The 24859-nt window shown below is 41.3% G+C and overlaps 1 protein-coding gene across 3 annotated transcripts in view; it reads right to left on the bottom strand.

The window, feature by feature from the left end:
• Positions 1-24859, bottom strand: part of gabrg1 (gamma-aminobutyric acid type A receptor subunit gamma1) — a 174330-nt gene that overhangs the window by 79563 nt on the left and 69908 nt on the right. For all 3 annotated transcript variants that reach the window (XM_087987789.1, XM_087987787.1, XM_043700492.2), the window contains exon 3: positions 14231-14298. In XM_087987789.1, coding sequence (XP_087843915.1) covers positions 14231-14298 — 68 coding nt within the window. The remainder of the gene's footprint in view (positions 1-14230; positions 14299-24859) is intronic.

The following is a 24859-nucleotide window of genomic DNA, read 5'->3' on the forward strand; positions in this document are numbered from 1 at the left end:
GCATCTTTTTAGATGCTGTCATCCCACAGATTAAGGAAATACACAGTCAGAGAAGGATCAGTCAAAAGAAGGGAGGCACTCAGGAAAGCCCCAGAGTACAGCTCACTCAAGAACAGCTTTGCTGATTTGGAAAGTGGTGAGAATGACAGGGCTGTGGGAATGTAATCAGAATCAGCTTCACAAATAAGGAGAGAGAGAAAACATCCTGTAGACGCAGCAGACTCAAGAGTAAGCAGGACAGACAAACAATACTGCAGGCACAGATGTGACTCCAGGGTGGTGCACTGGCTTCCTGGGGCCAGGGTCAAGGATATCATTGAACCGCTGCACTGTATTCTGAAGGTGCGGGGGAGGTGAACAGTCGGAGGTCGTTGTTCACATTGGGACCAAAGGCATGGGTAGAAAGAGTCATGAGGTCCTTTAATATGAACCTATGGAGCTAGGCATCAGATTAAAAAGTGGGATGTCAAAAATTCCGCCCGCTAATAGGTGAGAAATATGCAGATAGAATGGATGAAAGTGTGGCTGGAGAGTTTGTGCCGAAGAAGGGCTTTAGATTCCTGGATCATCGGGTCTATTTCTGCGGGGGGCGGGGGGGGGGGGGGGGGGGGGTGGACCTTTGCAAGTCACAGGTGAAAGTGAGCCATAATGCAACCAATACCTTTGTGGGGAAGGTGGGTGGAGGGGTTGCTTGTGCTGTTGGTGAGGTTTTTAACTAATTTAACAGGGAATGAGTAGAGATACAATAGTGGGTGATGAACAGACAAAAATAGAAAAATATAGCCAAGTCAATCTGGCAGGCACAGCATAGAAAGTTAAGGCACAAGGGAGTATTGAGGATATGGGCCTCTGGGAGGTAGGACAAAATGGATCAATGAGCTGCACAAAATGGCTTCTGCATTGCTAAATTAGATTGCACTGAACCAGACAGAAACAAGAAACCACAGACTTATGTAATTCCAAAAAACAGTTAATTCTAAATTGCAGTTAGAGACAAAATGGTTCCCTGTTCCTATGTGACCATCTGCAGCTAGTCTCTAAAGCTATATAAAAAAACTAACCACATTTTGCAAGCTGCGAGTCCTTGTAGAGGAAATACTATACTACATTTTGCAAGCTGCAAATCTTTGTAAAGGTGACATAAATCATTATGACTTAATCAATATCATTGGTTCAAGCAACTACCCATGAAGTGATATCATGTATTGATTGGTTGTTACTATGCGATCATGCTCCATGTTTGATGATGAATAATGTATACAAACCTTATGCAATTTCTGTAAAGTTGTTGGATTCTTTTGATCGCCAATAACTTTTCATACTTCTGGGTGAATCAGAGTCTGCCCAACCCAGCGGTGTAATATATAATAAATGATTTTTTTGCATGTTAGACAAACAGTCGTTTACACGTGCATTAATTGACCAATTGCGGAACCGAGAGACCCACAGATCATCAGTATGATAAGGTTGAGTGGCATTTATTTTAAGCAAGAAATCTTGTGAGAAATGCACAGTACTTTGAAATGACAGCATTGCTTTATGGAGACATGGTTGAGGAAGAGACAGGACTGGCAGCTCAATATTTCAGGACATAGGATGGTGTAAAAGAGGAGGTGGTGTTGCAATATGGATCAATGAGTCATTTACTCCTATAAGGAGCGATGATATCTTAGAATGCTCCTCAAATGGATTTATACAGATAGAAACTAACAACAAGGGAAGCAATTACATTTTTGGGTGTATACCATAGATCCTAAACAAACAAAATCAGGAAGAGATAGCAGGACAGATATCCAGACAAATTTCAGAGACAGTAAGAAAGACAAACATTGTAAAATAGGGTCATAATAGTAGGGGATTTCAATTTCATAAGATTGTAGTCATAACAGCAGAAGTAGACCATTCAGCCAGCATTGAGTTGGGAGGTCATGTTACGACTGTGCAGGACACTGGTAAGGCCAATGACTTTTGGAATACTGCAAGCAACTCTGGTCTTCCTGCTATAGGAAGGATGTTGTGAAACATGAAAAGGTTCTCAAAAGAATTCTAATGATGTTGCTAGGATTGGAGGGTTTGAGCTACAGCGAAAGGTAGAATAGGCTAGGACTGTTTTCGTTGGAGCATCAGAGGCAGAGAGGTGACCTTATAGAGGTTTTTAAAATCATGAGGGACATGGATAGTGTAAATTGACAAGGACTTTTCCCAGGGTAGGGAAGTCCAAAACTAGATGGCATGGGGCAGAGGAGAAAGATTTAAAAGGGACAGCTTTTTCATGGAGAGGGTGGTCCGTGTATGGAATGAGCCACCAAGGAGAAGTACTGGAGGCTGGTACAACTATATCATTTAAAAGGCATCTGGATGGGTATATTAAAATGAAGGATTTATTGGGATGTAAGGCCAAAAGCTGGCAAATGGGACTAGATTTATTTAGGATGTATGGTCAGCATGGACGAGTTGGACTGCAATGTCTGTTTCCGTGCTGTACAGCACTACAAATCTCTGACTATGTCTGCTCCACCATTCAGTGAGAATCATGGCTGGTCTGATAATCCTCAATTCCTCTTTCAGGTCTTTCTTCCCATATCCACGGATTCCTTGACTAATTAAAAATCTGTCTGTCTCAACCTTGAATATACTGCAAGTCCCAGCCTCATTAGCCCTTCACAGTAAAGAATTCTCCGGATTCATCACCCTCAGAGAAGAGATTCCTCTTCATTTTTGTCTTAAAAAGGTGACCCCTTATCCTGAGATTATTCCCTCTGGTCCCAGACTCACCGACATTGGGGAAAATAAACATTCCCACATCTACCCTGCCAAGTCCTCTCAGAATCCTACATGTTCCAATAAGGTCACCTTTCATGCTTCCATGTTGAAATGAGTCCAGAGTGAATTATCTTTGGTTCCTCTTATTTCTCATCTCCATTCTGAATCTCAGCGACATCACCTGAAGGCAAACAACTTTTTCTTTGTTATCGTATGCTGACAAACACAGCTCTAAACCACCAGACCCCTCTTGACTTCCACGCAGCGTTTAAAATTTCAAACTGACGTTTTGACACACGCTATTGGGTCAGCAGAAATGTCTTCCAATTAAATACTGGGAATGCTAAAGCCACGTTCCTCAATCCCCACTCAAACCTCCATTCCTTAGCAAGCAACTACACCTTAGCACTTAGCACGCTGCCTCACAGCGCCAGAGACCCGGGTTCAATTCCCACCTCAGGTGACTGACTGTGTGGAGTTTGCACATTCTCCCCGTGTCTGCGTGGGTTTCCTCCGGGTGCTCCGGTTTCCTCCCACAGTCCAAAGATGTGCAGGTCAGGTGAATTGGCCACGCTAAATTGCCCGTAGTGTTAGGTAAGGGGTAAATGTAGGGGTATGGGTGGGTTGCGCTTCGGCGGGTCGGTGTGGACTTGGTGGGCCGAAGGGCCTGTTTCCACACTGTAAGTAATCTAACCTTCTCTCTGGCAGCTGTCTGACAGCATATCAGTCTGTTCACCAATACGCCATTACAGTAGGATGAGTTACCAGCTATATATTCATGCCATCACTAACAGCACCTATTTCCACCTCTGTAATATAATCCATAGTCTCAGCTCATCTGCTGCTGAAACCCTGATTCATGCATTCATGACCTCTAGACTTGCTATTTGAATGCAGTCCTGGTTGGTCTCTCAGACAATATGCCTCTCTAAACATAAGGACATTTAAAACTCTGCTGTCACGTCCACTACCGAGCTGCATTGGCTCCCAGTCAAACAACACCTTGATTTTAATAATCTCATTCATAGTTAAAAGTCCATCTATGACCTCAACTCTCCCTATTCCTGCAATCCACCTCCAACTTTATATATTTGTATTCATCTAATTCTGGCCTCTTGAGTAACTCCAATTTTACTCATTCACTGTCAGTGTTGCCTAGGCTTTGAGTTCATGAATACCTTGTCTTCTCTATCTCACCTTCTCCCTTTAAGTCACACCTTAAAACCTGGATTTGGAGATGCCGGTGTTGGAATGAGGTGTACAAAGTTAAAAATCACACAACATCAGGTTATAGTCCAACAGGTATAATTGGAAGCTTCCAAATAAACCTGTTGGACTATAACCTGGTGTTGTGTGATTTTTAACTTAAAACCTGGCACTTTTTCCAAGCTTTAGGTCATTTTGCTTAAATTCCTCTTATGTGGCTTAGTGCAATATTTTATTTTATAATGCTCATGTGAAGCTTTGGAAGCTTTGTTCTGTTAAACATGCCATATAGATTGTTGCTCCACATGCTATGCAGTGTGTTTGTCAGCAGCAGAATAGTTAAATGATATGCAAATAAATGCAGCAAGGATACAAAATGTACTTTGAAAAAGCACTACAAATCATAACTCAGAATAGATGGTACAGTATAGTTGCCCTGCCAGCAACCCATGCTCCTGGTGAGCAAACATCCCTTCTAAGATTGCAAGGATCTCTGAATTGTAACATGAAATTGGGCACCCCTTGGGAATTTTCCAACAGCTGCTTTGATGTCCAATGTTCCAAAAATAATCATGACACGCTTCAACTCATTAGTATAATGCTTACAAATAGCAATGAGATAGATCAAAGAACCTCATTTTCCATCCTGTCACAGAGATCAGTGGTGAAGTGACATGCTAAGTGCACACCAGCACAGATACGGACATTTGGCACTTATTTCAAACGAAACTGTACCACCTGTAGAAATTACAGCAGATGCAGCATCTAAAAGCAAATTACACAAAATTTCAGCAATAGAGATCCCTCAAAGCACAGCAAGGTTTTTCACCCTTAGAGATAATAGCTACCTTTACCATCTTGGCTGACCAGTAATTATTCAACTAACCCATTATTGTTCTTTGCTGTTGAATTTAGGGTCAAAGTGCAAAAGCAATGCCAACAGCAAACAGGTTCCCTACAGGTTTCTGCACAAAATAGCAACAACAAATGAGACACATATTTCAGCAAAACATATTGTTTTAAAATCACTTTAATATTTCTTAGAATAGGTCATTATTTTCAAAGTAAAACACAGTTATCCCAACTAAAATCAGAGGAAATGTGCAACGCTTTTTTTGCAGAGAGCAGCGGGAGCTGGGCAGAAGTGAAGTCGTGGCGCATATTTGAGTGGGTGTGTTCTAGACCCCAGGTCCTACATAGTAGGGCCTCCTCTAACCTAAATTAAAAGTCCACAGATTTGCCCCAAAAAGAGGGTCCAAGGAAGTTCCTGTGGATTGAAGAGTGAGGCTTTAGCTCAGGAGTCTTCGACAAGGAGGTTGAGTGAAGTGATTACGCCACAGTTGAAGAGGGTGAAGACATGACTGCCAAGCTGGTTCAGTGTGCTACGTGCATGATGTGGGAGGTCAACGACTCTGGTGTGTCTGGCTCGTATAAGTGTGGAAAGTGTGTGTACGTTCAGCTACTGACAGAGCATATTGCAGCACTGATGAAAGAACTCGATGACCTTAGGCTCATCCGAGAGAACGAGATCTTTCAGCGAGGTTATTACACCAATCGTACCAGAAGAGAGCAGACGATGAGGAAGGCAGAGAGGAGACAGGTGCAAGAGACCCCGGGGGAAGTACCTGTCAGGAACAAGTTGAATCTTTTGGAAACAGTAGAGACAGATGACACTGCCAGTCTGCGAGGCGGCCAGGTCTGTCAATCAAAAGTTGGCGTGGAGGCAGAGCGGAAGAGTTGGACATTGCACAGAGCTTTTAAAGAACAACAGAGGATTACTAAGAAAGAAATACACAGAGAAAAAATGAGGTACGAAGGTAAACTGGCCAAAAATATAAAGGAGGATAGTAAAAGCTTTTTTAGGAATGTGAAAGGCAAAAATATGGTTAAGACTAAAATTGGGCCCTTGAAGACAGAAACAGGGGAATATATTACGGAGAACAAAGAAATGGCAGAAGAATTGAATTGGTACTTCAGATCTGTGTTCACTGGGGAAGACATGAGCAATCTCCCTGAGGTAACAGTGGCTGAAGGACCTGAACTTAAGCGAATTTATATTTGCCAGGAATTGGTGTTGGACAGACTGTTAGGTCTGAAGGTTGATAAGTCCCCGCGGCCTAATGGTCTACATCCCAGGGTACTGAAGGAGGTGACTCGACAAACCGTGGATGCGTTGGTGATTATTTTCCAGAGTTCGATAGATTCAGGATCAGTTCCTGCGGATTAGAGGGTGGCTAATGTTGCACCACTTTTTAAGAAAGGTGTGAGAGAAAAAGCAGGAAATTATAGACCAGTTAGTCTGATCTCAGTGTGGGAAAGATGCTGGAGTCTATTATAAAGGATGAAATTACGACATATCTGGACAGTAGTCAGCATGGATTTATGAAGGGGAAATCATGCTTGACTAATCTTCTGGAATGTTTTGAGGATGTAACTCTGAAGATGTTGAGGGAGATCCAGTAGATGTCGTGTACCTGGATTTTTAGAAAGCTTTTGATAAAGTCCCACATAGGAGGTTAGTGAGTAAACTTAGGGCACATGGTATTGGGGGCAAAGTACTAACTTGGATTGAAAGTTGGTTGGCTGATAGGAAACAAAGGGTAATGATAAACGGCTCCATTTCGGAATGGCAGGCAGTGACCAGTGGGGTACCGCAGGGATCAGTGCTGGGACCGCAGCTTTTTACAATATATGTTAATGATATAGAAGATGGTATTAGTAATAACATTAGCAAATTTACTGATGATAATAAGCTGGGTGGCAGGGTGAAATGTGAGGAGGATGTTAGGAGATTACAGGGTGACCTGGACAGGTTAGCTGAGTGGTCAGATGCATGGCAGATGCAGTTTAATGTGGATAAATGTATGATTATCCACTTTGGTGGCAAGAACAGGAAGACAGATTACTACCTAAATGGAATCAATTTAGGTAAAGGGGCAGGACAAAGAGATCTGGGTGTTCTTGTACACCAGTCAATGAAGGTAAGCATGCAGGTACAGCAGGTAGTAAAGAAGACTAATAGCATGCTGGCCTTCATAACAAGAGGGATTGAGTATAGAAGCAAAGAGGTTCTTCTGCAGCTGTACAGGGCCCTGGTGAGACCACATCTGGAATACTGTGTGCAGTCCTGGTCTCCAAATTTGAGGAAAGACATTCTGGCTATTGAGTGAGTGCAGCGTAGGTTCACGAGGTCAATTCCTGGATGGCGGGACTACCTTAGGCTGAAAGACTGGAGCGACTGGGCTTGTATACCCTTGAGTTTAGAAGACTGAGAGGGGATCTGATTGAGACATATAAGATTATTAAAGGATTGGACACTCTGGAGGCAGGAAACATGTTTCCGCTGATGGGTGAGTGCCGAACCAGAGGACACAGCTTAAAAATACGGGGTAGACCATTTAGGACACAGATGAGGAGAAACTTCTTCACCCAGAGAGTGGTGGCTGTGTGGAATGCTCTGTCCCAGAGGGCAATGGAGGCCCAGTCTCTGGATTCGTTAAAGAAAGAGTTGGATTGAGCTCTCAAGGATAGTGGAATCAAGGGTTATGGAGATAAGGCAGGAACAGGATACTGATTAAGGATGATCAGCCATGATCATATTGAATGGTGGTGCAGACTCGAAGGGCAGAATGGCCTACTCCTGTACCTATTGTCTATTGTCTAAGTTGAATAGGCTGAGGTTCTTTTCCACTGCAGCATAGGCGGTTGAGATGCGACTGACAGAAGTTTATAAAATAATAAATATAGACAGAGTTAATGGTAATTGTCTTTTCCCAAGGATGGGGATATCAAAATTAGGGGGCACATTTTTAAGGTGAGAGGAGAGAGATTTAAAAAAGACATGAGGGAAATGTTTTACACATAGAGGGTGATTTGTGTGTGAAATGAACTTCCTGAGGAAGTGGTGGATGCGGGTACAATTACAACATTTAAAAGGCATTTGGATATTTTAATGAATAGGAAAGTTTGGGAGGGGGAGGGGGGGTAGGGGAATATGGGCCAGAAGCAGGCAGGTGGGACTAGGACTAGTTTAGTTTGAGATTATGTTCAACATGGACTGATTGGACTGAATGGTCTGTTTCGGTGCTGTGTGACTCTAAGAATAAAATTAACAATAGTGAGTTGGCAAATGTATGCTATTATTAACATTTATATTGCCTCAACCATCAAGTGCTTTTCTAGGGTGTTTTACAGTCTCTGTCCAGCAAAGAAATGATAGTACTCAATGTTCTGCTTATTGGTGTTTCGCAAACACCTATCTTCCCAGCTATGGAAGCTAATTCCAGTTCAATGCTTAGTTTATATGGTTGACTGTATGATGATACAGGGTTTCAGATAGTTTCTAAATGGTTTGAATTATGAAGAGGTAGCTGACACCTAAAGCGCTTGGAGGGTTGCTGCAACATAAATGTTAAGGGCAATGGTGTCACTCATCACCAATACAATCTCTCTTCAGAGATTACATCCATTCAATTCCTCCTTCAGGTGGCACACCACACTGCTTCCAGTCTGCTCTCTCATTTCTAGAGCAGGATGGCAGCATGCCTAATAACAACTTGGAGGTGCTGGTGTTGAACTGGGGTGGACAAAGTTAAAAATCACACAACACCAGGTTATAGTCCAACAGGTGTATTTGGAAGCACTAGCTTTCAGAGCACTGATCCTTCATCAGGTGGTGGTGGAGGTTAAGATCAAACTCAAAGAATTTATAGCCAAAGGAATCCAGTGTCATGGAAATGTGATACAGTAAACAATCTTAGATTAAAACTTTCATCTTTTATAATGGTGTAGGAGATTTGTTAAATCCAAAGCAGCCAATCTTTTCACATAATAAAAGCCTGGAAACCATTCTGAATCTCGCATTAGTGTCTGCTTGCTAAGTTTGGACTTTCCCAGGCTCAGTGAGGTGGTTGACCTTGCAGATGTACTGATACCTGATAGTAAACTCTTTCTCACAATGGGAATGTTCTTCTTTTACAATAACCTATTATATACTACCACTTGCTTATCAGCTACTAACTAGCATTGTCCAGACACTATGTGACTGAGGCTAGTGACTGGGCAAAGTACCTAAATTTGCCTAATCCTGCAATTAACAGTTTGCTAATTATTAAAAGATTGTAATCTATATAATCATGCAACTCTCTGTATCTCGTCAGAGTAACTTGTGACTAGTTGGTTGACTTGTACTTCCAGTGAGCTCACAAATAAACAGTCAATAACTTAAGGTTTGTGTGGCACAATTTATTGTTCCCCTGAATTGGACCTACGAGTGAGTCACCCACTGCATAACTTTGCCATCCCCAACAGCTGGTGTATCATTCCAGGTACCCACCACGGTCTGCATGAAGAACCTTTCATTGTATATCTCCCCTAAACTTTGCCCCTCTCACTTAGAACTCATGACCCCTAGTAATTGAGTTCTCCATGCTGGGAAAAAAAACTCTTGCTGTCCACCCTGTCTACACCTCTCATAATTTTGGAGGCCTCAATCAGGTTCCCCCCCAACCTTCTTCTTTCCAATGAAAATAATCCTAATCTACTCAATTACTCCTCATATCTAGCACCCTCCATACCAGGCAACAATCCTGGTGAACCTCCTCTGCACCCTCTCCAAAGCATCTACATCCTTTTGGTAATGTGGTGACTAGAACTGTATGCAATATTCCAAACGTGGCTGAAACAAAGTCTTATACAACTTGTACTCAATACCCCGTCCGATGAAGGAAAGTGTGCTGTATGCCTTCTTGACCACTCTACTGACCTGCATTGCCACCTTCAGGGAACAATGGACCTGAACACCCAGATCTCTGTACATCAATTTTCCGCAGGACTTTTCCATTTACTGTACAGTTCAATTCAGCTGTTTCTGTTACTTGAAGACAACTTTGGTGGATCTATGGCATCCAGACTGAGTTGAGCAGGCTCCCCAGAAATATGCCATTTGTGATGAAGACCAAGCACACAGAAACTTGTGTTGGTGTTGTACTGTTGTCAGCTGAGGTTCAGGCTCAGACCTAGAATGGGAGGAGCTGAAATTCTTCTTATGGAAGACAGAGTTAGGAAGGATTTTAAGGCTGAGTCTATTGACCTGCCTTTTCAATAGAGCCACTTCATTAAAAACCAGATTTCAGTGTATTTGTTATTTTACTGGACAGTTTAAAAGTGACCACAATTTGCCTATTAATTCATGTTTATTTCAGATTGATTCTGGGTTTTAGAGTATAGGAAACTGGCCAAGATAATATTTACTGTTTGCTTTGTTTGACTCTTGTATAACAAGATAAAATTCTGTTTTAAGGTGTTGAATGCTATGGCTTCATTCATTTCAGTAAATAATTGGAATTTCAACTTTTTTTAAACAAAAATGTAACTGCTCTCCACCGAGATTGTAGAACTTGACAGGATTGCATCAGCATAGAAAACAGAATTATGAGATTAATAAATGATCTTGCTCATTAGTATTGCTGAGAAAAAAAAAGAACTTTTTGCTGAAGCTTTTCTTCATCTTGAACTCATCAGGACAGTTCACAAGAATACCAATTCAAGGGGAAAGCCAACATTCATACTGAATGGGAAGAATGCTGATTGTTTGACAAGTGGACTTTGATTTGCAGAGGTGTCGCCATGAAAGTTGAAATAATGAGTGACAATTGACTATTAGGCTGTTTTAAAATTTTAAACCAGGCAGGTTGACCCAGAGTAATCAAGACATTAAAGGACTGGACACTTTGGAGGCAGGAAACATGTTTCCGCTGATGGGTGAGTCCCGAACCAGAGGACACAGCTTAAAAATAAGGGGTAGGCCATTTAGGACAGAGATGAGGAGAAACTTCTTCACCCAGAGAGAGGTGGCTGTGTGGAATGCTCTGCCCCAGAAGGCAGTGGAGGCCCTCAAGGGTTGTGTCCCTTGATAGAGCTCTCAAAATTTATGGAGATAAGGCAGGAACAGGATACTGATTAAGGATGATCAGCCATGATCATATTGAATGGTGGTACAGGCTCGAAGGGCAGAATGGCCTACTCCTGCACCTATTGTCTATTGTCTATTGACTTGAGAAATGAACATGCATAATCTGTGCCTGTTTCAGTAAAATAAGTTCATTCATTTCTCAAGGCAATGCTTTGACCACTCAGACCAAACATTGATCATTACCAAAAGTGATATTAACACTAGAAATACTTCTAGCCATTTGCGGCTGTTAAGAGGTTAGACTGTATTTCACCAGTTTAACTCCAGGATGCCATTTTATTGGTCACATCAAAATAAACAAATTACTGACAATTTCCAACTCAATCAGGTAGAGAAAATTATATTTAGCAGTAGAGTGTAATATTTGGAGAGAAGAGGTTTCTCACAGTTAAATACTTACCACCAGCATTTGAATGTGTTTTAAAAAAATATTCCACACATTTATTAACACATTTAACTATAAGAAAACTTAGAAAGGTAAAGGACACGATGTCAGCACATTCAGTCAAAGTTTAATATCTTCACAACTTTGTGTAGAGTCACTTTATTTTTACTGAACTCCTGTATTCTGATTGATGGTCAAAGGAATGAAATAAATTAGGAAATTTAAGATATGAGATGTGAGCCATTAAAACAACCGGTGTGCTTTAAAATATTTTAGAGTCTATCAGAATTCTGCAAGTGAACCGATTTAAACTTGACCCTTGCGATTACTTAATTAGACTAAAGCAGACAATAAAGTAGCTTTTCCACAATAAATACAGGATAGATTTTTTGAATGGTCCCAAATGACTGGAAAGATTGCAGTGGTAATATTACAGCCGTCCAGTGACAGCACAGTGAGATTGCAGTTTCTGCCTCCCTAGGATCTAATACAAGAAACTATTCCCTATAACATGGGGAAAATTCCAATGAACGAAACTTTGGTACAGTCCTTTCTTCTAATGGTGCAATAGTTGTATTCCTGGGTGACCCCACGCTGTACAAGAATCGCAGTATACAAATAACACTTAAAATACTACCGATAAAATCACGCTACAGCCAACACACAGTTCGTGCTTTAGAAACTGTGTACCCATTTGCCAAACGTGTTACAGCGAAATCAAGTTGATGAAATGCATGTTATAGCAGAACAACTTGTAACTGACGTCTTTTTTTTAAATCTGCAGACCAAATTTCATCTGTACTGTGAATAAGTTGATAAGACCAGATAAAAATTAGTTTTCTACCTCCAGAAATGAATAATTATACTTTGGTTATAATGTCAACAATCATGAATGTAGGACCTAGTGAGCAACATTGTTGATATGATTAGTAAAATGGAAGGGGACATGCATAAAATACTTTCCTGCATGTAAGGAATAAAGATTATATATCACTCCCACTGCCTATGATTCTTCTGTAAATGGAAGAGCCTTGGGAAAAGTTGATGAGCAGAGAGATATGGGAGTTCAGGTCCATTGTACCCTGAAGGTTGCTGCACAGGTGGCGAGAGTGGTCAAGACGATATATGGTATGCTTTCCTTCGTCAGACAGGATATTGAGTATAAGAGCTGGCAGGTCATGTTAAAATTGTACACGGTGTTGGTTCGGCTGCATTTAGAATACTGTGTACAGTTCTGGTCGCCACATTACCAAAAGGATGTGGACACTTTGGAGAGGGTACAGAGAAGGTTTACAAGAATGTTGTCTGGTATGGAAGGTGCTAGCTATGAAGAGAGTTTGAGTAGGTTAGTTTTGTTTTCCTAAGAAAAAAGGAGATTGAGGAGGGGACTTGATTGAGGTCTACAAAATCAGAAGGGTATAGACAGGGTAGATAGAGATAAGCTTTTTTCCCAGGGTGAAGGATTCAAAATGAACAGTCACGCTTTCAAGCTGAGAGATGAAAGGTTTAAGGGGGATACACGCGGCAAGTACTTTACACAGAGGGTGGTAGGTCCTGAAACATGTTGCCATCAGAGGTAGTAGAGGCAGGCATGGTAGATTCATTTAAGATGCATCTGGGCAGATGCATGAGTAGGTGAGTTGCAGAGGGATATAGATGCTTAGGAATTGGGCGACATGTTTAGACAGTAGATTCGGATTAGCTCAGGCCTGGAGGGTTAAAGGGCCTGTTCCTGGGATGTAAAGTTTCTTTGTTCTTTGATTGGCATGTCATTTCCAGCAGAGAAGAGCAATTATGCAATGTGGATTTGAGATTAAGGTTTGAAGAATCTGACGGTCAAACCTCTCAAAGCAAGAAATAGTGATGAAGTTCAAATGCTAAAACTATCCTGGGCAATTCAAAATGGTTGAAATTTTAATCAATGATCATTATCGCAAATGAAATTACCCTACAAGGTGATATAGTGGAAAATAAGGAGAAGCATTTCTGATAATCACTACCATTCTGACTTGAATTTGATTTCTACATTTCAAACAATGCATCATCAATATGAGATTACTTGCTCTTTCCAACTGAGGTATCGCTGATTGGACAGATGTCTACCAAGAGACTCACAGCATAACAAAGAATTAGATGTCAGCTGTTCTGTGGAAACTGGGCAAGGCCCTTTGAACTAGGCCTTCACCTACAGTTTGAAGCATCAAATCCACTTTTGGGGAGAGAGAATATTTGTAGCACAAGAAAGAAGTGTGCAGATTGAGCAAGCCTTAGGGCCTGTTTGTGGCACTTAAAGGCATAGCCATCTCAAGGAATCAGCAGTACTAACCTATTCAGGAATTAAATTACGTGGAACAGACCCAAACCAGGTAAAGGACCATACTCGTCTTCACTTGAATTCTGAACATGTATAGTTATTTGTTTAGCGATGTTTAGATAAATGAAGAGGGAAATAGAAGAATGAATTCCTTGGAACTGTGATAGCATTCCGCCAAGGAGTTCAAGACAGTACCTAAAGAATTTTAGGATCTATATCAATTGAGCACTGAAATATTAGTATCTGCATTTCAAGATGGCAAATAAACATTGCAGGAGGAATGTTGATCTGTTCTCTCAAGCCTCTATGGAAAAGGTACTCAGAAATTGTTGACTCAATTTTTGTTGAAAAATAAAATTCTTTGTACTTGGCATTTCTGAAAAACAAATATTGATCTTAAAGTACAAAGGGAAGTTTCAACAACTTTCTTCTTATTCACTGATACAGCAAAGTCGCAATAGCATGAATTGAGAAAAATCATATCTACAAACACCATGTGGAAAACTGACAATTAAGCAATAAAGTAAATGCAAAAGTGAAACAGATACACAATGAAAAACATATATCCCATACAAAATGATTGACTTACCATATTGATCGCATCAACTGGTCCAATGCTGTTCACGTAGACATCACTTTCAATCATAGTTGGCCTCACTGGAAATGTACCACATTTCAGGTTGGAACCATAGCAGAAAGATAACAACATCTATTTATAATGCTTTTTTGTACTAATTCTAGCAGACCAAAAATGTGTTTATCAAAAATTGTTTTTGCTGTAATAGTATGCTATGAATAATTTTCTGTGTTAAGTAGCTTTACAAGCAAAATTTCATTTATTCTTATTTATAATTACAGTTTGAATATTAAAAAAGAACTTTGAAATTGCAGTTGGATGGTTAAGTAAGGAAACAATAGGGTTTTTTTTAAATCATTAGATATTATCTCTGCCTTAGTGTTTATATATGGCCCTTTTAACTTTACAAATTTCGCTTAAAACAATAAAATACTCTCTTTAACACTAAAAGCACGCTAATGTTGCAATTTTATAGGGGGAATAAGAGCTTCAGGTATCTAAATGGAGAAAATTATAATGAGTTCAATAGATTTTGTTGACTAGTCACAAACCAGAAAACGTTTCAATACAACTCACCTAGTAGATGTACTTCACATGTACACTTAACTAATAATCGACCACCAATTAGTTACCAAGAAAATAAATTATTCCCAATTATCAAAAACATGAGCACAATCTTTCATCTTATCATTTTACTAATAAACCCCCAAAAAACATAAAATTTATATCAATATGCTGTGCAAGTAGGAGACAGAAATCACCTCATGAAGGACGGTGTCTCTGACCTATTTACTCTTTACTGATTAGAATCATCCACATCTAGGTGAGCTACATGTGGCTAGTGGCCATTGAGCTCCCAGTTCCAGGGCTCTGCACCCAAGTAAAGATACATGCTGGTTACCCAGTGGCATATTGAAGTTCACCTTAATTTCACCAGATACTTATATTCATTTTGCTGTGCTTCACCCAGCGCACACTCACACAGAGCGTGGTGCATACATGGAACAAGTTGCCTGGGGAAGCGGTGGTGGGATGTACAATTACAATACTTAGAAGACATTTGGACAGGTATAAGGGGACATGAGCCAAACACTGGCAAATGAGACTAGTTCAGTTTAGGAAACTGGGTAAGCATGGACAAGTTGAACCAAAGAGTCTGTTTGCATACTGTATGACTGTGATTGTCTTATTCTCCCAAATGGTGCATCTGTATTATTGGTTGTTGAAAACAGAGTAAATGCTTAACTTAGCTTTAATTTGCTAAGTGAAAACATGTTTGATAGTGAAGGGTTTCCATTTTATCACTGCTTATTAGTGTGAAAAAAGAGCAAGATTTAAAGCTAGTTGTTAATTCACTGTAATCAAACTATTTACTTAGAAATAAAAAGTTAATGTATTATCACAGAGTGCAGCTCGATACAATGTCACCAACTTTCAGATTTGTTGAGAAGGATGGAATAGGAACAGCAGTACACAATTGGGACTGGTGGCTGAAATAAAGCTAACAAGACATGGTGTTTGTTGTAACGTAGAGAGCTAACCAGATGTTGTGCTTTGTGGTACAATCCTGGTGGTGGTTGTGGTTTGGGTAGTGCTGCCCCAAATCCTCTTTTCTGTGTTGAATCAAAGAGGGTAAACTTCTGTTGCATTTTAAATGAGAAGAGGCACTTTTCTTACATCACAAGATATAATGTAAGACACCAGCTATATTTAAATGCAGTTACTTTGTCTTGTCAGACATAATTACGAAGACAATCAGTAAGGGATCAGCCAGAAGTGAGAGATGTATTTCCATTGGAAACTTATGTTGGATGACTCTTTTCTATGCAAAGCTGTGTAACATCAGATTGGGTGGCTCTCAATGCAGCTTCAAAATTAATTACTTCAGAATTATTACCTTATACAAAATCAATGATTTGAGGAAACAAATGAAATAAAGTATTAATTATGTTACAGACTTATTCTTTGAGAACTCCTCCAGTTAGACAATACAGGCCACTTCCCTAATGCTATCAAGTGCTACCTAGTCCAAAAACGACTGCTCCTTTTGACTGACTGATATAAAGATAAACTTTGAATTACTACCTTCTATTTCATTTTGCAAGCAGGAAACTTGTTCTGACACGTTGAAATTTTGGAAAGTATCAGGCAAGTGATAGAAAAAATACCACCCTACATTGTAGCTTGTGAGCAAATGAGTTTGTGCCTTGCAATCAGCTTGCAATGGACTGACAGTGCTGACAAGCATATGCAGCTTGGAATTAACTGTTTATTCATGGTTCAACATACACCAAGCTGCTACAAGCTGAGGCAAAGCTGTTTGTCAATCGACTTCAATGACTGCAATGCTCATCAGACTTCCCTGGATAGGCTTCCGGAAGCTGCTCATAATTCTGCCATATATAATGAGAGCCACCTCTTGTCAAGCAGGTAGTATGTTTCTTCAGAGGACGGCTCGAGAGATGCCAAGCTTGCCTTGGCCTTGCTTTGGAGAGAACCTACAAACAGCTGAGACTGGATCGGATCTGCACCCTCCTGCTGCCAATTCTCTTCTTTTTGCCTAGTATTAGTAAATTTACCTTTTTCTAAGATAACATCTGGAGCTAAACACAATTTCTTGTCAATGCTACCTTCTTTTTCATGCAGCAAGTCCACTTAGGCTGCAATATCAGCATGAATAATAGTAATTACAGTGCTGGGTGCAGATAAACTATCCCAGCATTTCTCTGGTATCCTTTTGTTAAACCAAAAGACATTGAGTATAATGTCTTAATAATCAGACCTTTCTCAATGTCTTGTTGACTTCAGCAGATTTCAATGAAAGTTTTGATATTTGATCAATTTTATTTTAAATACTTTTCAGCAGAAAATTCAACTTAACCAAGTTCTCTCTTACCGTCTGTATTTAACTCCATATGTGAATGATGTTCTGTGCATCGAAAGGGAAATATTTATACTGTCTGCACAGATGGCAGATTAGAGATGTTGTGAAACAGCAAAGCAATGTTTGAATATTAACATTCAATTCTAAACCATCAAAAAAAAGGTAATGCCCATTCAAAATTCCAATTCAGTAATAGATTATTTACTATTTAGACAGAAGGAGTTTGCTATCACTCTTGAAATTGCTGACAGTGGAATTTTAGTACTTAACATAATTAATTTGAAAAGGTGTGAAATGTAATTTTGAAAAGGAGAATTCTGTTGGGTATCTCCCGCTGATTATACTCATTAGTAATTCCGGAGGAACAAGAGTGATTTCCATACAGCTAGTTGGAAACCTTCAGATTTTGCAGATGTATTGAGAAACTGCTAGAATAACATAGTAGTTATAGCTACAAGATGCAATTCATTGGTGTAATATTGTAATGACTATAAACAAAAGGAAGCAACATGAAAGTTTGGGAAATATTCATTGCTCTCAGTTCAGTCACTAAATTAGCATAATGTTAGACTCTGCTGTAATAGCCAGTATATATCAGCTGCTCCTTATTCGAATCAGGTGAGGCATCTGGTATCAATGAAAATTTCTGCTTTCCAAAATCGGTTATGGCTGGAAAACCATGGGGAACTTATTTGCAAACCTTCAATATACGTAATTCCATGATGGGGAATCCACAAATTGTATGAGCCCCTGAAACACCGCTAAATCCCACATTATCAACATTCTGAATGGTTGCTCTCCCCAAGGCGAGAAAGGTTTATCATGTAATCGTCCCAAATGTGCCTTATTACCTAGGTATGACCCCCCTATGGTGCCCTGCTCAGCTCATGTTAGCACCATTCTCCCATTCACCATAGACAGAAGTATTCAACACTGCAAGGACATCCTCAGATTCCTGTACCAGCACCATGCTGAAGATGCCAATGTACACCCAGTCAAGTACTGGCAGTCCAGAGGTGTTTGCACATTTAAAGTAACTTGCCCAAAATGTGACATGAAGGAAAATTGCCAGGACTTTGCAGGCAGAGTCCTGGTGGATAGTGAGAGGGTTACATAGGCAGGGCACAAACACGAGCCCCTGCCAGCCTGGTCAGAGGTTGCTATCCAGATCATTGGAGTCTTAGTCACCAAGAGAAATGCTGAGCAATGCTCCAAGAATGCCAACGACCTTCTCTGAACCATCAGGATAGGTGTCACTGTCTATTCGCTGCTTCTTTACATTCAGTCTGTCTCTGCCAATGCACCTCCCTCACCAAGACACATGCTCACTACTGGCATGCAACATTTTCTCTCAGACTTTGAAAACTCATTTCTTCCACATTACTACCCTACATGCCTCCATGCTGCATGCTCAGTCACTTTGGACACCTCACCACTCTTCCCCATCATGTGCATCAACACTAATAGCCGTGTCTCCCATTTTCATCTCACTCAATCCATCCTTTCTCTCAGTCCAATAGTAAATGGCCAACTACAGGGCCAAAAGTAGTGGTGGAGGGGATTCAACAGGCAGCATCGCACTCTTCAGAAGGAAGGATTTTGACGCTTGCCTGTGATGACCAAGACATGCCCTTTAAAGATATAGAAACATCCATGTCTCAGCAAACAAGAAAGACACAAACATTGTCCATTGTACTATTCTTCAATTAGCCCCCTGAAAATGGTATTATTAATAAAGTTTTCTTGTTCACTCATGGGACGTAGGCATCCTTCACTGAGCCAGAATTTATTGCCCATCCCAAGTTGCCCTTAAGAAAAATGTTGTAGCCCATGTGCTGTAGATAGACCCACAATGCTCTTAGGGAGGGAATTCCAGGATTTTGTACCAACACTTGAATGGAAATATATTTCCAAGGCAAAACAACAGCTGCAAAAGAGAGTCCAGGATAGTGTGTTGCCTCCCTGGTGCTATGGTCCTGGATGTCTCGGAGTGGTTACAGGATATTCTGGAGGGGTAGGGTGAACAGCCAGTGGTCATGGTACACGTTAGTACTAACGATATAGGTTTAAAAAGAAAGGGATGAGGTCCTAAAGCAGACCGTAGAGAACGGAGTAGAAAGTTGAAATGCAGGACTTCAAAAATAGTTCTCAGGATTACGACCAGTGCCACAAGCTAGTCAGAGTAGAAACAGCAGGATATATAGGATGAACACGATGGTGTCAGGGGGAGGGTTTCAGATTGATGGGGCATTGGGACTGGTTCCGGGGGAGGTGAGAACGTACAAAGTGGATGGGCTACACCTGGGCAGGACAGGGATTGATGTCCTTGGGTGGGTGAGGGGTGGGGTTAGGGGATAGTAGGGTAGGGGATACTAGGTAGACTGGTTAGGGAGGCTTTAGTGTATCAGGGGGAATGGGAACCAGAAGAGTAGGGTAGTAGAGACAGAAATTGTGGGAGAAGTAGAAACCAAGGCAAACAAGACTAAGAACAAGCACATACAAGGAAACACAGCTGAACAGAGCAGAGGAGGTGGTCGGAAATGTATGTGTTTTAATGTGAGAAGTATAACAGGCAAGGTAAATGAACTCAGTTCCAAGTACTAACCAAAGCTCTATGACATTGTAATTATGGAGACTTGTCTAAAAGAGGGACAGACCTGGCAGCTGAATGTCCCAGGATTCAGATGTTCCAGGTGTGATAGAAACAGATGTAAAAGGGGGGTGGGGGTCTTGCATTACTGATAAAGGAGTATCTCACAGCTGTGCTGAGGGAGGACACATCAGGGTACTCAAAGTGAAGCAGTATGGGTAGAAGTCAGAAATAGGAAAAGTGAAATCATAACGCTGGGGGTATACTACAGTCAGTGGGAGATAGAGGAGAGAATATGTTGACAGATGTTAGAATAATGTAAAAACAGCAGGGTTGTTGCGATGGGTGATTTTAACTTCACCTATATTGACTGGGACATGGATGGGGCAGAATTTTTATGGACCATTCAGGAGGACGTCTTGACACAGTATGTAAACAGCCCAATCAGGGAAGGGGTAATACTGGACCTGGTTTTGGGAAATGAGTATGGCCAGGTGAGTAAAGTTTCAGTGGAGGAGCATTTCGGGAGTAGTGACCATAATACTGAATTTTAAGATATTGACAGATAGGGATAACAACAGTCCTTGGGTGAAGGTGTTGAATTGGGGGAAGGTGAACAACAACAAATATTAGGCAGGAACTGGAGAATGTTGATTGAAGGTGGTTGTTTGAGGGTAAGTCTACATCAGACATGTGGGAATATTTCAAAACGACAGTGACTAAGTGTTCAGGAGCAGCACGTTCCTGCGGGAATGAAGGATAGGTATGGCAAGGTATGTGAACTGTGGATGACCAGGGATGTTATGACCTTGGTCAGAAAGAAAAAGGAAGCATATGTTAGGTTTAGGAAGATAGGAACTGATGAAGCCCTTGAAGTATATAAGGAAAGTAGGAAAGAACTTAAACAAGGTGTTAGAAGGGCTAAAAGGGGTCATGAAAAGTCATTAGCAAACAGGATTAAGGAAAATCCCAGTGTTTATAGAAATATAAAAAGCAAGATGGCAGCCAGGGGAAGGGTTAGCCCACTCAAGGACAAAAGAGAGAATCTGTGTGGAGCCAGAAGAGGTAGGTGAGGTCCTAAATGAATATTTTGTGGCTGGTATTCACCAAAGGGAAGGAATTGGTCAAGGATGATCTCAGGGAAGGGAGTGTTGAATTTCTAAACCAAGTTGCTATTAAAAAGGACGCGGTGTCGTGCATCTTAAAAAGTATTAAGATAGATAAGACCCCGAATCCTGATGGGATCTATCCCAGAATATAGAGGGAGGCAAGAGAACAAATTGCTACACCGTTAACATTGTATTCTCTTTTACCACAGGGGAGGTCCCACAGAAGTGCAGAATAGCTAACGTTGTTGCATTGTTTAAAACGAAAACGGGGATAATCCTGGATATTATAGGCCAGTGAGCCTCACATTGTTTGTAGGGAAATTAATAAAGAATTATCGGGGAAAAGATCTAAATGCATTTAGAAGTGAATGGATTTATTAGCAATAGACAGCATAGCTTTGTGCGGGGAACATTGTACCTCACAGACTTGATCGAGTTTTCTTGAGGAGGGGATAAAGGTGATTGATGAGGGAAAAGTGGTTAATGTTGTCTACATGGTCTCCACTAAAACCTTTGACAAGATCCCTCATGGCAAACTAGTGCACATGGCATCAGGGGTGAGAGTGTAAGATGGATACAGAACTGGCTTAGTCATAGGAGACAGAGGGTAGCAGTAGAAGGATGCTTTTCAGAATGGAGGGTTGTGACTAGTGGTTTTCCGCAGGGATCAGTGCTGGGACCTTTGCTGCGCGTGGTCTATGTAAATGGTTTGGAGGAAAACATAGCTAGTCTAATTAGTAAGTTTCTAGATGATATAAAGATTGGTGGAGTTGTGGATAGTGAGGAGGACTGTCAGAGGATACAGCAGGATATAGATCAGCTGGAAGTATGGGCAGTAAAATGGCAGTTGGAGTTTAATCAGGACAAATATGAAGTGTTGCATTTTGGAAGGTCAAGTACAGGTTTACAGTGAATGACAAAACCCTTAGAAGTGTTGAAATACAGAGGGATCTGGGTGTGTAGATCACTGATGGTGGCAGTGCAGGTAGATAAGGTAGTAAAAAAGGTCTGTGGAATGCTGGTCTTGTTCGTAAGGGGCATTGAGTATAAGGATAGACAAGTTATGCTGCTGCTGTATAGAATTTTAGTTAGGCCACATTTGAAACACTGCATACAGTTCTGGTCACCACAGTACCAGAAGGATGTGGGTGCTATGGTCAGGGTACAGAAAAAGTTTACTAGGATGTTGCCTGGTCTCGGGGATTTGGGCTATGAAGAAATGTTGGATAGACTGAATTTGTTTTCACTGGAACCACCTGATAGAAGCTTAAAAGATTGTGAATGGCATGGATAGAGTGGAAAGCGTGAGTTTTTTTTCCCCAGGGTGGAGGGGTAATTACTAAAGGGACACAGGTTTAAGGTGCAGAAGGGATGGAGTTTAAAAAGGAGATGTGCGTGGCAAGTTTTTCACACAAAAGATGATGAGTACTTGGAATATACTGCCAGTGGAGCTGATGAATGCTGCTATTGTGTCTACTTCCAAGAAGCACTTGGACGAAGACAAGAAGAGGAAGCAAATAGAAGGATTTGGATCCTGTAAGACAGCTTTAATGTGGAAGGGACAAATTTGTCGGAGCAGCCAAGGGCTGGCCCAAGCTGTATTGTTCTTCATTCTTTGATGAGTAGCTTGGAGGGGAACTTGCCGGTAATGACATTCCCATCTATCTGATGCCCTTGTCCTTCTGGATGGAAGTGGTCGTAGGGTGGATGGTGCTACTTGAGGATCTTTAGTAAATTCCTACAATGCGACTTTTAGAGTGCTGCTGCTACTGAGCACCAGTGATTGGGAGAGTGGATGCTTGTAGATGTGGTGCCAATCAAGCGGGCTGCTTTGTCCTGGGTGGTGTCAAGTTTCTTCAGTGTTGCTCGAGCTGCACACATCAAGGCAACATCTGAACTTCTATTCTTCGTCTTTTGTCACCTGTTGCTATGATTGGCATTCCCACAGTATCAAGAAGGCAGCAATGAATGGCCTCCCTCCCTCCACATCTGAGGAAGAGAGCATAAAAACCTCAGAGGATACACCAGCAAGACAGATCCTGCCATTTGATAGATATGTTTGTGATGATTAGAGTGGCTAGCACCTACTAGCAAGTCCTTCACTGCCATGTCTCCATGACTGGCAAAAGGAAGGAACAGCCTGGGTTGTTTGCACTTTGTGGGCTGCCAGAGACAAGGCACCGGCTCAGCCCTGTGGCAGGAAGTGACCACGTGGTATCAGCCATTGTCACTTCATTGAACAAGGACAGCAGGACGTTGTCAGGGGCACAGAGCAAATGGAGAAAAAAGGTTGCAATCTGTAGCAACACCGCTAGGACCCTGCTGCCTCTGCAATCCTGGACAGAAATCTCTTGACATGGTTACATACTGTGCTCAAAATAACTTTTCACCTTCTAGCAGCACCTCAGCCCTCTCTGTGCTGATCGATTGTCTCGGCCTGCTATTTGTCTTTCAATGCTTCAAAGGGACCAGCTGGATTGGATGGATTTGACATCATCCTGAAAAGTAATGTTCTCATCATCACCTCCATTTGCTAGGCCTTGGTTCCTGCATGTCCCTGGTAACATGACCAGTGAAGGACTTTGGGAAAACACCGGAGAAAGGTGAAGCCCATCACAGTCAAATGCCCCTTGATTCAAGAATGACAGTGTGGCAATTTTCTGCCATGCGTCCTGATCTTGGACCATGTATTGCACACTCAGGACAGGAATTCCCACAGTTTAGTGGGATCCAGAGTGCAGTATTTGCCCGTTTTTGTTTCCTTCCATGCCACCATTCTGCCTCATCATTGAAGTGCTGCCATACAAAATGTGATTGAAATTGATGGACAAGTTGTCACCATTTTGAAAGATTGGTAGCAAAGTCCTCTCAATCATTCAGGTCAATGCCACTGGGCTTCAGGGAAGAGAGTTTTAGTCCTTAGTGCTGCTTTGGTCTCCCTTGGAAAGTTGACCACTTGATAGTTGAGAAAACAACACATATTGGGGTAGGTGGCTTTTGGCCAGTTGAATGGAAGGTTGAGTTGATCACAGCTGACTTTGAAAGAATTTTGACTGACTGCTTGGGAAGCTGGTTCCAAGGAAGACACAAATATATTTTTAGGCTGTTCTCCCATGAATCCAGAGAGTATAGTGGAGTCATTACTAATGGAATTTCCCTGCATCAGTGCCACAATCCAGGTTTTATGGTGTTACAGTCAGTAGTGATGAAAACTGACATAACCACCACCAAGGTGCTCTGAAGCCTATGTTGTTGCCTTTCTGTATCAATAGTGGCAGCCTCCTAATTTTACTGTTGAAAGCACAGTGCAAAGGACATTGAAATGTAATCGTTCTGTTCAATGGCAAATAACCCAAAGTCATATATTCTAAATGACTGATTTAAAAAAGGCATTGTTAATGCAATGAACTGTCAAAATGGATGCAAATGCTGAATAGATTCACATATCATAAGACCAGAAGGTACAGGAGCAGAATTACACCATTCAACCCAGCTAGCCCACTCTGCCCTTTGGAAAAAACATACCAGCTTTGATCAATCTCGTTGTCCTGCCTTCTCCCCATAACCCTTGATCCCCTTACTAATCAAGATCTTATCTATCTCAGTCTTAAATATACTCAATGACTGGGCCACCCCAGCCTTCAGTGGCAATGAGTTCCATAGGTTCAGCTCCCTCAGTCTGAAGAAATTCCTCCTAATCTCTGTCCTAAAGGATCAACCCTTCACTGTGTCCTCTGCTCCCAGTCTCTCCTACAGGTGGAAACATCTTCTTCATGTCCATTCTATCTGGGTCTCCCAGTATTATGCAAATTTAAATCAGTTCCCCCTCATCCTTCTTAACTCCATTGAGTACAGACATACTGTTCCTCATGTGCCAAGCCTTTAACTTCCAGGATCATTCTTGTAAACCTCCTCTGAACCCCCTCCAATGCCAGCAGCCCTTCCTTAGACACAGGGCCAAAAACTGCTCACAATATTCCAAATATGGTCTGACCAGTGCCTTGGACAGCCTCATTAGTAGATCCCAAACCTCGTATTTAGCCCTCTTGAAATAAATG

The sequence above is a fragment of the Chiloscyllium plagiosum genome, unplaced genomic scaffold (assembly GCF_037043375.1).
Source record: "Chiloscyllium plagiosum isolate Xiang-an unplaced genomic scaffold, Cpla_swu_hap1 HiC_scaffold_1, whole genome shotgun sequence".
In the NCBI taxonomy this organism is placed as follows: domain Eukaryota; kingdom Metazoa; phylum Chordata; class Chondrichthyes; order Orectolobiformes; family Hemiscylliidae; genus Chiloscyllium; species Chiloscyllium plagiosum.